Raw genomic sequence first — 16,027 nt, forward strand, 5'->3', positions numbered from 1 at the left:
AGTGAGCTGAGATCTGGCCACTGCACTCCAGCCTGGGCGACAGCCAGACTCCGTCTCAAAAAAAAAAAAAAAAGTAAGTAAGTAGGTTGGACCGTGTGGCCACCGAGGCCACTTCTGGTTAGGGTAGGCTAGAATTTCCACGCAGCAGTGCACCGGCGGGAAGCTGTCTTCAGAGAGGTCGGAGAAAACGGGTATCATCGTTTTCCCAGCGTTGCTTTCCTCTCTTCAGCTTGTCCTCACCCGAATGAAATAGGATGGCTGGTTACTGACCCTAGTGCAAAAAATGGGGTCTGACCTCTGCCTTGGGTATCTGATGATGTGTTTGCCGCAAACAGGTTAAGCTGTTACAGGCCAACAGGAACAGGGTGCTGGAAGCCATAGAGTCCCATGTGATAGAAGGGGTATGCACCGGGGCTTCTCCCCCATTAACTAGTGGTGTGCCTTCAGGGAACATGAGAAGGAGGTGCAGAACCGGAAGAGAGGCAAGAGGCCGAGAGGCCGGCCAAGGAAGCTCACTGCCATGTCCTCCTGCAGCCGACGCTCCAAGCTCAAGGTGGGTGGCTGCGCCAGGCACACTGACCCCACCTCCCAGCACCCCCCTGGGGTAGGGGGCAGGCAGAGGGAGGGTTTGGGGCCCTCAGGAAGGGGGTGGCACTTCTGCCAACAGTCTGTCCCTCTACTCGGAAAACAGGAGCCCCCTTTCTTCCTGCCTCTCAGCTTCTGCTGCCCAGGAGCCCCAGCCGGCTGAGAGTTCCTCCCCACCCCTCCCAGGGGCTTCCTGCTTCAGCCTGTCTTGCACGCCTATCTGCTGGGCGGCAGGGTCAGACTGTGCTGACAAGCACTCTTCACTCCCATGGGGTCCAGAAAGGAACAGGAAGTATGCATACAGTAGGTTCTCATGGGATTGCTGACTAGATGTGACCCACAAGCCCAAGATTCTGGGCTACTCCAGGCCCACCTGTGAGCGTACCTCAAATCGAGATGGCCAGGAAAGGCAGGGCTGACCCAGTAGCCAGGGGGTGCCGGAAGGGGCCTTGGAGGAGGGCAGAGGTACTGTGGGCTGGTGATGCGCTTCGGCCGCCTCGGTCCTGTCCTGGCACCCCTCCCCGCTGCAGCGATGGGCTCACCCCGCCACAGGTATGCAGGCACGCCTGGGGTCCATGGCAGGGCCCCTCCCTTCCCTGAGGACAGGTGAGGCAGGACAGGATCGGGGAGGAGGGCCTGGCCTCAGTCCCAGGTGCTTCTTTGATTCCCTCCTCCCGGCACTGTCCGTGGACCTCCGCATGTTGCGGCCACGAGCTCAGTCACTTACAGAACCCGCCTTTCCAGGAGGATTTCCTGAATGAACGGGATTCTCTGCTGTAGAATCTTGTTGGCTGGTCTACACTGGCCTTACGTTGTCTTGAAAATCTTCCTTTTGAGCAGGGTGGTGGGGCTGCAGAAGTCCTGCCAACTGAGGAGTGGCTACAAGGCAGTGATTGACGCCTTATTTGAGGAGGTTTGAGGAGATCACTCCTGTTGAAGTCGGGAGAACGGGGTGGTAGGGAGGCAGTGTTAGGTCTGACCCCCTAAAGCACACGCTGTAGAATTCTGACCCAGCAGGCAGCATGGGAGGCCTATGAAACACGAGGACACCCTTATTCAATATTTGGGGTGACATCCGGAAGGCGAGGAATGCAGTGGTCTGTTTACCTGTGTCCTGTAAGGCTCAGACTGGGAAATGGGGATACTGAAGCCCAGTTGGTTTAGGCTGCAAAGCTGTGTGTGCTACTTCATACGACCTGTAACCTCCTGAGTCCTGATAACTGTGATGCTCTGGATAGCGTTCTCTTTGAACGTCTGCTCTACAGCCCGGAGCTAAATCTGCATTCCCCATGAAAGCTGATGGTGGACCGGGATGCTATGGCGTGGACTTCGTCCGTCCTTATTCTGACTTCATTTTTAGGAGCCACCTATTTTTCTCTCTATTTTACCTTTGATCTTGCCTCTCATGGAACTGTGAGCATGGTGAGAAGTTGCTGCTTCCTGATTGCCTCTCTGGTCTGGAAGCCACAGGAGTTGATGGCTGCAAGGTGCCCAGTGTTCCTTGGGGACAGCATGGCGCTCTGGACGCTGGGAGCAGGCAGTGGAGGTGTGACGCCTTATCTTTTCTTTTTTTTTTTTGTCTTTGAGACGTAGTCCTGCTCTGTCACCCAGGCTGGAGTTCAGTGGCACAATCTCGGCTCGCTGCAGCCTCCACCTCCCAATTTCAAGCAATTCTCCTGCCTCAGCCTCTGCAGTAGCTGGGACTACAGGCACGTGCCACCACACCCAGCTAATTTTTGTATTTTTAGTAGAGACGGCATCGCTATGTTGGCCAGGCTGGTCTCGAACTCCTGACCTCAGGTGATCCACCCACCTCAGCCTCCCAAAGTGCTGGAATTACAGGCGTGAGCCACCGCACCCAGCCAACTTCTCCTTTATCTTTTTTCAGGAACCCGATGCTCCCTCTAAATCCAAGTCCAGCAGTTCCTCCTCTTCCTCTACGTCATCGTCCTCTTCCTCGGATGAAGAGGATGACAGTGATTTAGATGCCAAGAGGGGTCCCCGGGGCCGCGACACCCACCCAGTGCCTCAGAAGAAGGCCCAGATCCTGGTGGCCAAACCCGAGCTGAAGGATCCCATCCGGAAGAAGCGGGGGCGAAAGCCCCTGCCCCCGGAGCAGAAGGCAACCCGAAGACCCGTGAGCCTGGCCAAGGTGCTGAAGACCGCCCGGAAGGATCTGGGGGCCCCAGCCAGCAAGCTACCCCCTCCACTCAGCGCCCCCGTGGCAGGCCTGGCAGCTCTGAAGGCCCATGCCAAGGAGGCCTGCGGCAGCCCCGGTGCCATGGCCACCCCAGAGAACCTGGCCAGCCTGATGAAGGGCATGGCCAGTAGCCCCGGCCGGGGTGGCATCAGTTGGCAGAGCTCCATCGTGCACTACATGAACCGCATGACCCAAAGCCAGGCCGCCAGCAGGTTGGCGCTGAAGGCCCAGGCCACCAACAAGTGCGGCCTTGGGCTGGACCTGAAGGTGAGGACGCAGAAAGGGGAGCTGGGAATGAGCCCTCCAGGAAGTAAAATCCCGAAGGCCCCCAGCAGCGGGGCTGTGGAGCAGAAAGTAGGGAGCACAGGGGGCCCCCCACACACCCATGGTACCAGCAGGGTACCTGCTGGGTGCCCAGGCCCTCAGTCAGCACCCACCCAGGAGCTGAGCCTCCAGGTATTGGACTTGCAAAGTGTCAAGAATGGCATGCCTGGGGTGGGTCTGCTCGCCCGCCATGCCACTGCCACCAAGGGTGTCCCAGCCACCAACCCAGTCCCTGGGAAGGGCACTGGGAGTGGCCTCATTGGGGGCAGCGGGGCCGCCATGCCCACCGACACAAGCAAAAGTGAGAAGCTGGCCTCCAGAGCAGTGGCGCCGCCCACCCCTGCCAGCAAGAGGGACTATGTCAAGGGCGGTGCTACCCCCGGTGGGCAGGAGAGCCGCACAGCCCCTGGAGAAGCCCGCAAGGCAGCCACACTGCCGGAGATGAGCGCAGGCGAGGAGAGCAGCAGCTCCGACTCTGACCCGGACTCCGCCTCGCCACCCAGCGCTGGTCAGAACCCGTCAGTGTCCGTTCAGACCAGCCAGGACTGGAAGCCTACCCGCAGCCTCATCGAGCACGTCTTTGTCACTGACGTCACTGCCAACCTCATCACCGTCACCGTGAAGGAGTCTCCCACCAGCGTGGGCTTCTTCAGCCTGAGGCATTACTGAATCCCCTGCGCCACCAGCTGCCCGCTCTTACTCCCCTTCGCTGCCTGGGGTTTTGCTTGGCTAACTGACTCCCAGCCCAAGCCCCCTCAAGAGTCTGGGTCAGGGGAGGAGGAGCGGGTGGTCTCCTTGATGGGCAGACTTGGAAGGGGCTTCTCCCCGCATCCTGCCCTGTCCCGCGAGGTAGGCCAGGGGGTCTCACTACCTTGTTGGTGTCCACCATGTTCCTACCTCTGCAGGCCTCTTCGCTTTCCCCTCTTGCCTCAGGAAATGCAGTGGCACCTCTAGCTCAAGGTGACTGTCTTGAACAGAGCAGGCTGCTTCGTGGCTGCATTTGAACTGCTCCTCACTGGCCTGTGTGACTGAATCACTGCTTTGCTCCCTGCCTCGCAGGGGCTGAGGTGTCAGCTGGGGACGTCTGGTGTATCTCGCTTTCAGCCCTGGGGTGGGCAGAGAGTATTGTGGGGAGGCAAGGCCAGTGGGACTAGTGTTCCCTCCACCTGGTGGCAGCTTTGGGGAGATGGGATGAGCAGGGGCGGGCCTGGCTGGCATTGCCTGAGCCTGCAGTGGTGGGGTGGGGAGCTTTCCCCCTGACAGCTGGGGGCTGGCTGGGGCCTTACTGTGAAAGGACAATGGCAGGCAGCTAGAGTAGAGCAAGCCCAGGAGCCCTAAAAGGCTGGCTTTGTGGCCATCTAGCCCCAATTCAGGGTGGCATCCACAGCCCCCAAACAGCCTGCGAGCCAGCATGGGTGGGGAGAGGGTGGTCCCACAGCTAGGTTCCACCTGAAGAGCCTCCACGCCTCGGAGCAGGAGAGGCAGGCTGTGGCTGCTGCCCTCCTTCATGCCCGTGTCCCAATGAGAAGTGACCTGAGTCCCTTTCCACACCCAGACCCACCCCCTGCCCCAGGCCCACTGAAGCATGTTCCATTTCTAGAAAGCCCAGAGTTCAGTGTCCCAAGGAAAACCCAAAGTGGAGGTGCTCAGGTCCAGGGGAGCCCAGTGGGCAGGACCCTTGGCAAGCAAGCCCCTCCCTCCACTCCCAGGATCTACCTTTTGCTAATAAAGGACTGGCTTTGTCCTAATGGCCCACAGACTGCCCCGGAGACGTGGAGGACAGGAGTGCTGGCACTTGTGCGTCGATGGGCCCGTCTGTCGGCTGTGCCCGGGCTGCAGGTGTGTGCTGTGCGTCCTGCCCACAACTCCCTGCTCCCTGTGCAGGCCCTGCCCAAGTGGATGAGGGATTCCTTAAGGAGTATCACTTTCCCTGACAATCCCCCGCACCTTTAGGCGTTCCCTGCTTGGCTCCTTTCCAGCTGAAAAACTATACCTTTGCCATTTGGGAAGCTGGACAAATTCTAGGGGACCCACCTGGTAGAGGGCCCTGGGAAGCTGAATCTGTCAGCCTTGGCCCTGAGGCCCCTGTTAACTCTAGATTGTGAGCCACGTCTGGGAGCTACCTTGTATGGTTTCTGACCAATATCAGGATTTCTGTTCTGAGAGCAGCTTGGGCAGAAAGGCAGGGCGGCCCACAGGTGGCAGCGGCAGGCAATCTGGTCACTGGGTCTTTGTGATGCCAAAAACAAAAGAGGGTGGGGTGGTCACTTTCTGATCATCTGATTGGAGTCAGCCAGCAAGCATGGGGCTCTATTCCAGTGCCTGACTATAGGAAAGGCTGCCCTTCCATGGAGCAGCCCAGACTTCGAGAATGGGCTCTGTTTTCCGGGGGACAGGCCTACCAGACTGCAAGACCCCCCAGTACCTCACCGTGCCAAATAGGAAGAGGAGGCCTTGGTGTAGCCAAATTGATCTTAACAGTGTGCCTTTGGGGAGGGACCCATGTCCATGGCTTCATTAAAGGCCAGCCCACAGTGGTGGTGGCTGCCACAGGAATGGTGCCCGCCTTGGCGAATTGAAGGGCTAGGGGGTCCCACATAGCTAGGCCAGAGCTGGAAGCAGACAGTAAGGAAGAGCTGCTCCCCACGGGAGAGGGAGAGATTCCAGCTCACTGCGCAGCCTGGGAGGAGGCGTGGATCCTGGCATGCTGGGCCTCAGGCATCAGCTTCCTTGTGCCCAGACAGCCAAGCCTGTGACTCCTCCTGTGGAGCGCTGTGCTACCTTCAACGCTCCAAAGCCAGACTAACAGCTCTCCAAGCCCTTGGGGTGACTGTCCTTCCAGGAGCTGTTGGAGAAATGAGGATCTGTCCCTGGCTGCCTGTCCTCCCCAGCAGCCAGGTCTCTCCAGACCCTGATTCGGTGCCTTTCTGCTTACCAGCTACTTCAATCCCAAAGTTTGAATCTGCAGATACCTTACTCCCAGCCACTTTGCCTTCTTACTGTGTCGTGTGTTTTTCCTGGTGCTTCAAGAGTGTGTGCACGTGTGCAGGGCGAGGGCCACCACTGGGAACTGCACCGAATGCTCAGACTTGGTTGTCTTACGTTTACCAATAAATAAAAGTAGACTTTCTATTTTTATTTGCTGCTATTTATGTGTGTGTGTGTGTGTTTGTGTAGCTAGGTGTCTGGCACATCTGACAAGATGCATTGTTGCTTTTTTCCCAAAGGTCCCACAGGAACTGTGGCAGTGTGTGTGTGTGTAATGGTGTGTTTACCCCATCTTGTTTGCTCCTGTATTGAATAGGAAGCAGTGGCCAGTCTGTCTTCCTTAGAGGTGTTGGCATATTTTTATATGTATATATTTTGTACCAAAAAGAGTGTTCCTTGTTTTGGTTACGCTCGAAATTCTGACCTAGTTGGAGAGGGCTCTGGGCCCAGAGCTTTCATTAAGGGGAGACTGGGGGAGGATCAAGCTTTGAACCAAAGCCAATCACTGGCATGATTTGTGTTTTTTAAATTTAAAAAAAAAAAAATCATTCATGCATGCCACTTCTAATTGCTTTCAACTATGGCTGTTTGCTTTCTTAAAAGAGAACAAAAGTAGATATGTTATTGCCCTAGGAGAGGATCTGTGTTGAAACAGGACAACAGCCCAGGGCCCACATTTAATTAGGATCAATCAGTTCAAGGAAATGTTTCCCCCAAAAAGCCCCTGATGGTGTGGGGAAAGGGAATGGAGTTGGGGACAGGTAGTGCCTAGACGACCAGATTTTACTCAAGTGCACCCATGATTCTGTTGATTTTCTAGCATTTTTGGAAAACTAGCAAAGTTGCAGGGTTTTTTCTTTTTTTAGACTGATGTTAATTTATTTTACAGGGGAAAGACAGTAAATGGCGTCAGAAGATTTTTGTCCTTTTGTTATCTCTCAGTATATCAATAAATTTTTTAAAACACTTTTGGCCTGGTGTACATCATGAGTGATCCCTGGAAACACAATAGACTCTGCTCTTTTCCTTTCTTGAGGCAAAATGACTCGTCTGGACATGGGCTGAATACTTGTGGCACAGAAAAATCAAAGCCTGGGAAAGGCTTGGCCACTTGCAGAGGGTGCAGAAAAAGATGGGTTTCCAAGCAAGGGATGGGGGTTTAAGAGTCCATATACCAGTAGTTCACAACAGAGAACAATTTGGCATTGCAGGGGACCCTTGGCAGATCTGGAGGTCTTGGTTGTCACGCTGTGGGGTGGGTGCCACTTGCATATAGTGCGTGGATGCCAGAGGAGTGCTGCTAGATGTCCTGAGGTGCACAGGACAGTCTCCATGACAGAAAGAAATGATCCTTCCCAGCGCGTCAGTAGTGCTGATTTTGAGAGACTGAATTAATGGGAAAAATAGAAAAAACACAATGGCAGGGATTGGGGGCAGGGGCAGCGTTACCACCATCTGTTAGGTGAGGTCAGGGATGCTGCAATATATAATCAACTCATTTTGAGATTGCTCCCTTCCAGAGACAAAGTTAAACCAAAACTCTCCCTCTCCCCGCCCCCACAGTGTCCAGAGATGCTGTATTGGAAAAGCCACTCAGCCCCTTGAAGCCACCACATGTGCTAATGCTTTACACGGAGGCAGCCATAAAATTCCAGAGGAGTCACTGTGAGTCAGAAGCTACTGCAACTCCTAACCCAAGGCTCGCGAAAAAAAGAGGTGATTTGCTTATTATAGAACGTTCCCCGACCCCTTAAGGCTTGCACCAACCTCAGCATGAATTTATTCATAACTTCCAGCCTCCAGGGAGAACAGAGTTTCTTTGAAGTGAAGAGGGAAGCTGGGCCTAGATGTTGCGGTCACTGGGTGAAAAGCTACTTGGGGCCAAGGCCTGAGTCTTTTGGTTCAGGAAAGGGTTCCTCCTACAAATGGAAATGTGACCCCCAGCATTAGTCCGCTCCAGGAAGGCCTGCGAATTCGAAATCAGACTGTTGCAGAGAAAGAAGACTGCTGGTGGGCTCTCTTTTGCTGCCTTCGCAAGTCTCTGGCTGTTTTGTTTTGGAGAAAGTGGGCAGGGGCGACCCCCAGGGAGCCTGTCCTTTGGCTTATGAGAGCTGCAGAAAGGGGCTGGGACCGCCAGGAAGGAGCAAGTTGGCCGAGCAGGAGCAGGCGCGGCTCCCGATGTGGAGCCAGCCTTTCCGGAGAGCCCATTTCTACCGGGATTCGGCCAGACGGGTGCCGGGCCGAGCTCGCTCGGCCTTTGTTAGTTTCTGCGCCGCTGATGTGATCGCCTAATCCAGGCCCCCTCAGAAGAATAGACTGGGCTGCCAAGGGCCCGACCCCGCTCGAGGGCCCGGCCCCACGCCGCCGCGACCTGCCCGCGGGCGCCGGGAGCGATGGATGCGGAGGGGCTGGGAGGACGGTGGTCCGGGCGTGTGGACCTCTCCTTCCTCCCCTCTGCCCTCGTGGATCGCGCGCCGGGGCTCAGGGAGGACGCAGAGGGGCGCCCGTGGTGGTGGGCGCCCAGCGGTGCCGTTGGGTGGGGGTTAGATGAGGCTTTCTCAGTTAGGGTTCGCGACCAGAAAGCTACTGGCCCCCCGGGGGTAAGGGGTGGGCGCGGGCGATCCGGGCCGACGCCGCCACCTGTAGAGGGCGCGCGCATCCCACCAAGGTCGGCCGCCGGCCCTTCGGACCGACAAGGGAAAAGCCAGCCGCGTCTCCAGGGTGCCCGGGACTCAATCGCACCACCTGCACCCCGGCCACCTCCGCCTCCGAAGTCTCAGGAGGAAAGCCCCGACTCTGCCCGCAGCCTCCCTCGCTGCGTTCAGGACCCGCGGCTGCGGGCAGCCGCCTTCCACGCTGGACAGCACGCCTCTGGGCCTGGAGGGCTTTTAGATGAGAAGAGGAAACCGGCACAGGAGCCCCCGAGGGCCGGGGCAGATCTGTGCGCCGGCGGCCCGGGCGCACGGCACAGTGCCTAGATCAGGATTGGTGCGAAGCCAGCATCAAAGGGACGGAAAATGAATCCTATCCGACACTCTAGGAAGAGCACGAACCTTCCAACCCAACCAATGTTTGTGCGAGGTCAGGTTTCCCGCCGCGGTGGCCACACTAGCTGGCCCTGTCCTCGGGACGCAGGGTAACCAGTCCGGCTGGAGGCCGCCACGCACACCTGGTCTCTGCAGTTGTGGGGGACTCCCAGGGAATCTGCCCAGGAAACGGAAACCCGTGAGGGCGCTCCTCAAAGCCGAGGTTGATGGCCAGAGAACCCGAAAAAGGGGCAGGGTGGGGGCCCTCCCGTCTGCTTAAGCAGGAGCCCATTCCACTGCCCCACACACCCAGGAGCGGACGCGGAAGGGAGCCCCGTCCAAGCGGCGACCATCGCTGGGCCACCCCACCCACCTTCCCTTGATGTCCCCTGCCAGCACAGAGACCGCCCGTTGCGGTGGGGCAGTCTCGGGCTGAGATCTTTGACACCTGGCGGCCAGCGACCCTACTCGGCCGGCAGCGCAAGCCCTCACGTCGGAAGGGCACTCAGGGCTCTGTGATCCGTTGCCCTGGGCCCGGGCGCCAGGACGCTCCTGTCCTCCCGCGCCCTCCCACACCGGTCACAGCTGGGGAAGGGGGAAGCTCCGCCAAGGGCCGGGCCACTGACTCCTCAGCAAGGGGCTGGAGATGCGTGAACTACCCCTGTCCATGTGGGTGGGCGTTAGGGGTGAGCCTAAATCGCGGCGTCCTGGCAGGGTGACGTCTGCCGGGTACTATGGAAGTAGAACTGGGTTTAGGGCGGTGGCCTCTTTGGGGATCCCAAGGATGGCTCTCCTGTGCGGGCTTCAAGACCCCGCCCCCACTGCTGTGAAGTCTGTGGCCAGAAAAGGCCAAGAACATCTCCCTCTCCACCCCCACCCCGCACTCTGCTCTCCCCGCATCGTCCCTTGCCCAGCGTTAGGGTTTAGGCCCGCCTAGGAGACCTGGGCCGGAAAGGCTGCGGGGACTCCGGGGCGGGGGTGCGCGGGGCTGCGGCGCGGCGGCGCCAGGTTCACTAATCACATCAGCAGCGCTCTGCGCCGGCTCCGAGCAGGCAGTTGCCTAGCAATACCCGCGAATTCAATTCCTCAATCAATAGGCGCGAGGCTCTGCATTTCGGGGAGCGCTAGCAAGATTGGGTGGGTCTGGAAAGTGGGTCTCACAGCAGCTCCGAGAGGCTGGCCCGGGAGGCTGTGGGCAACGCGGCGAGGCCCCGGGGCCTCGGAGACCAGACACCTCCGGCCTGGGGGTGTGGCGCGCTGGAGGAGCCCGTCAGAGGAAAGGTGAACCCCCGACCTCAGGCGCATCCTCCGGGGTCCCCAGATACTGCCCGGGTCCCGAAGAAGTGCAGCCAGTAGGCGCGGAGAGCCAAACGGCTTCCCCTAGATGGGCTGAGGAGAGTCAGCCGCCGCCGCCTCCCACGCCCACCTCTAGCCCAACCAGGTGGGTTCCCCAGCTGGGGAAGGGCCTTTGCAGGAACCGTTCCTCCGCCGATGGGGGCGAGGATGGGGGCGGGAGGACGGGATGGGTACTGAGAGAAGAGGGACGATCCTCTCTTCCCGGGATGCCTCTTCCCTTTGCTCAGGGAAAGAAAAAGAAGACTAAAACCAAGACATGTCTCTATTTACAAAGTATGTATTTAAACACGTAAAAAGCGGTATTGGATACAGACATTCACAACCGCAGAAGATAGGTACCGAAGCTTCACTCTTGGGCTGAGGCGGAGATCGATTGGAGATTTGTACAAATCTTAGAATCAAATAAACCCAACAGCGCACACATCCTGCGCCGTTGCAGACTCCCAGCCACGTGGCCCCCGGCCCCTGCCCACCCACCCCCCAGGTCAGCGTCGCAAGAGCGAGAGAAGGAGACACACACGCACGGCCACGGACAAACAGCAGGACGGAGGGGCGGTAGGGACAGAGCCCGGCTGGCTGGAGGAAGGTCCAAGGGAAGGGGCAAAGTCAGCCCCAGGAAGGGAGGGAGGTGGGAGTAAAGGGCAGGCGGCGGCCAGGTGAAGACGCGTGTCCCCCAGTCCCGTCTACTCGGTAACAGACATGCCCCCTCAGTGAAGTTTCATCTGAAAATAGTATCGACATTTAAATAGATACACTCGGTCAACGGCGCTTCTTTATACAAAGTCTAAAATACCAGTTTTACAAATGTGAGTAGATAAAAATCCCCGTTCCAGGGGCTTCTCTTTATAGGCGCAATTTGATATTCAAAACCAAACACCATCATGTAATACACCGTTTCCCTCCTTTTCTCTCTTTAAAGGCAAGAAAGTCTGGAGGAGAGAGAGGCCGAGAAGCCGGGAGTGCGGAGGATGAGGCTGGGTTCCCTCCCAGCACCCCCCACTCCATGCGAAGCTCCCCCACCCCCGACTCCCCGCCTCGCTCGCCCCGAGTCTGTGCTTCCTCTGGCGCGCAGGGTCCCCGCGCCCCTCCCTCTACAAGCAATGGTAAGTTAGATCTTCGCTGGCCCTTTAAGGGCGGGGAGGGCAGGGAGGCTGCGGGATCCCTGCTCCGAGAGACGGGGGTGGAGTGGAGGGGACTGATTTGTGCTTTTGAGTCAAAAGAGGGGCGCACGTTCTGCGCCCTCGGAGCGCAGAGTGGTCAAGTCCGCCGGGCAGGGGCGTCCCAGGCCCCGCCGCCGCGTACGGCCTTCCCCGCCGCGGCCGTCCCCACTCCCATCTCCCGCTCCTCCCTCCCCCTTTGGCGGAGTTTGAATGTCGAGTTCAAATAGAGAACACTGCGAATCGAAAAGACCTATAAATTATAGCTTTTGCTTTTAAGAAGGACGGGGGAAAAAAAAAGGAAAAAGCAAAAGTTCCGATGCACATACTTGGATGAAAACCCCGCCTCGCCCCTCCTTTCCGTGCCCGGCCGGAGCCGCGGGGGTGAGTCCAGCCCCAGCTCCGAGCCCCGAGCCCTGGTCCTCCGCCACACTCCAAGCCTGGCCGTGGCGAGGGCCTGGGTGCGAAGTCACTGCTCCCAGCAGCGCCCGCCGCCCAACGCCCGCCGCCGCGCCTCCCTCCGTGGGTCCCGCAGGGTGGGCCTGTCTGGCCGTGTGTCCATCACAGAGCTGGCGGCCCGCCCTCCCCAGGCAGGGAGGCTTGTCCAACTCTTCCTGGGAGGTGGGGGCCACCGTCTCGTCTGCTGGCGAAGCTAGAGGACGCGAAAAGTAAAAGTCCACCCCAACACTTTTCTTGTAAAACAACTGTCTCGAACTCTGAGCACGGACACGCAATCCTCCCAATTTATCCTGGCATTTCGGGAATGTAAACAGATTCGCTGGATTTCTTTTCTTTCTGCGGAGTAAGGAAAGGAACGAGGGAACGGGGAGTTTTATCCACATGACATACACACGATCTGCGTGTACCACACACACACCCCTCCCTAAAGTGCATTTCCTGGTGTGGTCCTGGGGAGAAATCTCCTGTCCCCGCCTGCTGGGGACGTTTTAGCCTTCAACATCACACACGAAAAGCTTATTCAAGTTAATACTGTTTTTCCCTAATAGACTTCTTTACCTTAAAAAAAAAAAAAAAGTGAAAAAAGGAAAACTGACCCCACCCCCCCTTTTTTCTGATTGGGGAGCCAACCTTTTGTTGGACTGCCTGGCCAATGGGAAGAGAGAGCAAATCTGGGCCGGGCCTTGGTGCCAGGAGTCTGGCATTGGGCTGTGGGAGAAGGGAGGAGGGGTGGGGTGGGCAGGCCAAGCCCCTCCAGACACTCAGAAACCTGTACCCAGGCCCCAACTTCCCTAGAGCCCTGGGGCAAGGGGGCCCCTCCTGCCCCAGCTCATCTGCCTGCCCCAACTAAAGCACAATGAGAGTCTCTCTCCTTTAAATAAAACAACTTCAAGAGTTGAAATATATATATTTAGATATTTTTCTTAAATAACATATTTACATCTAATAGAAAATATAACTCTAGAGATAATCTTTCCAACAAAAACTGACAGGGAGGAAGGAGGGATGAAAGGGGCTGGTGGGGGTGGGGGTCACATCAGGGATGGGACCAGCCAAAAGGCCACATCCCACCCAGAAATAAAAATCACTATGCCAAGCTCACGCTCACTCTCTCCCCTGCTCTCATTCTGGGCACACCCACCCAGCATTCATCTTTTCTCTTTAAAAAAGCCTTGGTCCGTGTTACTTTCCTTAATGGTGACGGTCAAAAAGTTTGAGGTCACGTCCGTGACCACCACCTTCTCCAGGTTAGTCAGGGAGGGGCTCCAGGACTCTTCCTCCGGGTCCCCCAGGATTCTGGCCACAGGGATCCTGGCGATGAGGGAGGGCCTTCCCCCCTGGGCCCCCATGTCCCGGTAGAGGCCCCCCACAGAGCTGGGGGGGCCTGAGCCATGTCGCACCCGGGCACCACTGGGATCCAGGGCACCCTGGCCTTTGGCCTCCAGGAAGGCAGCCCTGTGCTTTATCACCCTGGCAGGGAAGGTGTCCACAGCCAGCTTGCCCGTGGCCTCAGCTGAGCTAGGGCTGGTCACACCACACTGCACCAGGTCCGAGTCCTGCCTTCGGGCCAGCTGGATCACGCTGTGGCCGGCTGGAAACTTTCCTGCCCCGGAAGGGGTGTCGTCCAGCTTCCTGCCCTTGAGGTACTCTCCGAGGCCGGCGCTGGGTTCGCCTAAGGGCCTCTGTGAGGGGTCCGGGAGCTCCTTCCGCGGCTTGGGGCCTCGCTTCTTAGAGCTGTCCCCCGGCGAGCTGGGCTTGTCATCCACTCGGCTGGTACCCCGCTCTCGTTCCCTCTCACGTTCCCGCTCCCTCTCTCGCTCCCTCTCCCTTTCTCGATCCCGCTCCCGGTCCCGGTCCCTATCCCGGTCCCGAGGGGGCTCTGCGCGGCAGGTGCTGCTGGTGCTGGTGCTGCTTGCTGGCGGGGACAAACCCATGTTTCGAAGGCCCTCCCGGGCCCGGGAAGTGGAAGCCAGGTCCTGGGGCGAGCGGCCAGGGTAGGGGATCCGGATGCCCCTGGCTGAGTCACTTCGAAACTCATAAGTTTTGGCCTTTGCCTTGGCCTGAGCCTGCAGGAGAGAAGATAGTATCAAGAGTGGGGCAGGGCCCTGTCCACCCCCACAGGACTCCTGCTCTAGCCTTGATCTCCTATCTTTACCCTATGATGCCTGGGAATTTCTACATGGATGCATGCATGGATGGGTGGGTGGATGGATGGATGGGTGGGGAGGTTGTTGGAGCTGAGAGGTAGAAGGATGGGAGAAGGGGTAGAAGATTTGGCTGGAAGCAGTCATTTGCAAAAAGCACACTTTTTGCATTTGATTATATGTCCATTTGGGGGGGGGGAGGGTAAAGGAATTCTAGTGTGGCCAAGCCAGTCCCCCCAGGCACGGTTGGAGCTGCTACTGACTTGGTGACATCTTGTCAGGGAACTCCCTCCTAGATTACAAATAGGCAACATGTGTGGACACCCCATTGGCTCACAGTCCTCAGGGCCCCCTTCCCACAAATGACTCAACAACATTGTCCTCCACCATTGGACACTGCCAACCTACCTTGAGGAGGAAGGTTTTGGGCTTGGGTCCTCGCTTTTTGGGGCCATAGAGCTCCATCTCTCTTTCCCTGGAGAAAGAAGGAAAGGAGAAAGGGTGCGTGAGTAAAGAAAGCAAGTGGGACTCTAGTCCAGGCTGGAGAGAAGCCACTCTACTTGTTTCTGAGTGAGTGGCTGGGACTTGGAAGGGTCTGTACCTTTCCTCAAAGGCCGCCAGCAAGCGAGCATCCAGGATGTTTTCCTCCGGTTCCCATGTGCTGTACCTAAAGGGAATCAGGAAGAAGTGGGCATCAGTCCCAGGAGCAGGGTGAGAGCAGAGGGTGTGTGTGTGTGTGTGTGTGTGTGTGTGTGTGTAACTTTTCTCATTGCATTGTATTGTATTTCAACGTAAAGGCAAAAAGAGGAAGAAAGAAAGCTCCCGAATAACTGTATGGGATGGAGAATTGCATATAACCTACTTACTTCTGCGACCATCCTTTCCATTTCACGAGGTATTCCATGCGTCCCTGCGGGTGCAAAGGGGATAATGTGTGTGCATGGGGAGAAATGCATGACGAGGATACAAGAAATGCATGCGAAAATGCATGCACCAGATGAATGCTCGAAACCCCGCCGCAAAAGGCACGCGCCCGCTGCATCACCCCTGCACCTAACGCTGCACAAAGTGCATGCACCGGCATTCATTCCCCACCCCGCCCCCCACCCATGCAATCCGTGCATCGCTGCAAGTCTAAGGAAAGCGCTTGGGCTCAGAGCCGCCGCCGCCGCCGCCGCCACGGCCGCGGCCGCTGCTGGGACCTGGGGGAAGGGAAGCTGGGCTGCAGCAGGGGGAGGGAACCCGGGCCGGGAGGGGAGGGCCCGGCCGCACGGAGGCCTTAGGCCTGGGGGCACCTACTTTCCGTATGCGCCGCTTCAGGAGGGCTTCGGCCGCGAACACCCGCTCCCCCACCGCTGAAAGCTCCATGTTGACTCGCCGCTTCCCCTCTTGGCCGCTTCCAGGAGCAGAAAAGCAGCAGCCAGCGCACGACAGACCATAATACTCTCCCGCTGACGTCAGTTCTCCTCCCCCTCCCGGCGCTCTCGCTCCCTCCCGCGGCCCCCCTCCCGCGCTCCTCCACTCGGCCCCCTCCCCTCCGCCCAGCGCTTCCTCCCGCCCCACGTGTTGCTAACGACGTTGCTAAAGCCGAGCGGCCGGAGGCCTGCGCCCCCGCACGCTGATTGGACGAGCTCCGAGCCACGCCCCTCTCCCTTTCTCCCCCGCGTTGCTACGTGACCCGCGTTCCAATCGCCAGGGGGCGGAGTCCGAGGCGACTCCAGAGACGGAGCGCGCAAGTGGGAGGGGGCGCCGCCGGAAGTGACGCCGCGGGGAGGGCGGGCCCGGCCG

At 58.1% G+C, this 16,027-nt stretch overlaps 2 protein-coding genes across 4 annotated transcripts in view; one reads left to right on the plus strand and one right to left on the minus strand.

The window, feature by feature from the left end:
- CBX2 (chromobox homolog 2) overlaps positions 1 to 7,056 on the plus strand; it is a 9,872-nt gene extending 2,816 nt beyond the window's left edge. The window contains exons 2-3 of the mRNA XM_011957397.1: positions 448 to 553; positions 2,474 to 7,056. Of these exons, the coding sequence (XP_011812787.1) occupies positions 448 to 553; positions 2,474 to 3,778 (1,411 nt within the window). The 3' untranslated portion in view covers positions 3,779 to 7,056. The remainder of the gene's footprint in view (positions 1 to 447; positions 554 to 2,473) is intronic.
- A 5,378-nt stretch (positions 7,057 to 12,434) lies between these two features.
- Positions 12,435 to 16,027, minus strand: part of CBX8 (chromobox homolog 8) — a 7,740-nt gene continuing 4,147 nt past the window's right edge. The window contains exons 1-5 of one of the 3 annotated variants that reach the window (XM_011957501.1): positions 15,539 to 15,926; positions 15,106 to 15,149; positions 14,841 to 14,906; positions 14,648 to 14,714; positions 12,435 to 14,161 (exon numbers count right to left, since the gene is read on the minus strand). In XM_011957501.1, the coding sequence (XP_011812891.1) occupies positions 13,244 to 14,161; positions 14,648 to 14,714; positions 14,841 to 14,906; positions 15,106 to 15,149; positions 15,539 to 15,607 (1,164 nt within the window). In that variant the 5' untranslated portion in view covers positions 15,608 to 15,926 and the 3' untranslated portion in view covers positions 12,435 to 13,243. Of the gene's footprint in view, positions 14,162 to 14,647; positions 14,715 to 14,840; positions 14,907 to 15,105; positions 15,150 to 15,538; positions 15,927 to 16,027 lie in introns of those variants that run through there. The other 2 variants (XM_011957574.1, XM_011957661.1) reach the window with 2 other exon arrangements.

Source organism: Colobus angolensis, unplaced genomic scaffold (assembly GCF_000951035.1).
Source record: "Colobus angolensis palliatus isolate OR3802 unplaced genomic scaffold, Cang.pa_1.0 Scaffold1, whole genome shotgun sequence".
Classification (NCBI taxonomy): domain Eukaryota; kingdom Metazoa; phylum Chordata; class Mammalia; order Primates; family Cercopithecidae; genus Colobus; species Colobus angolensis.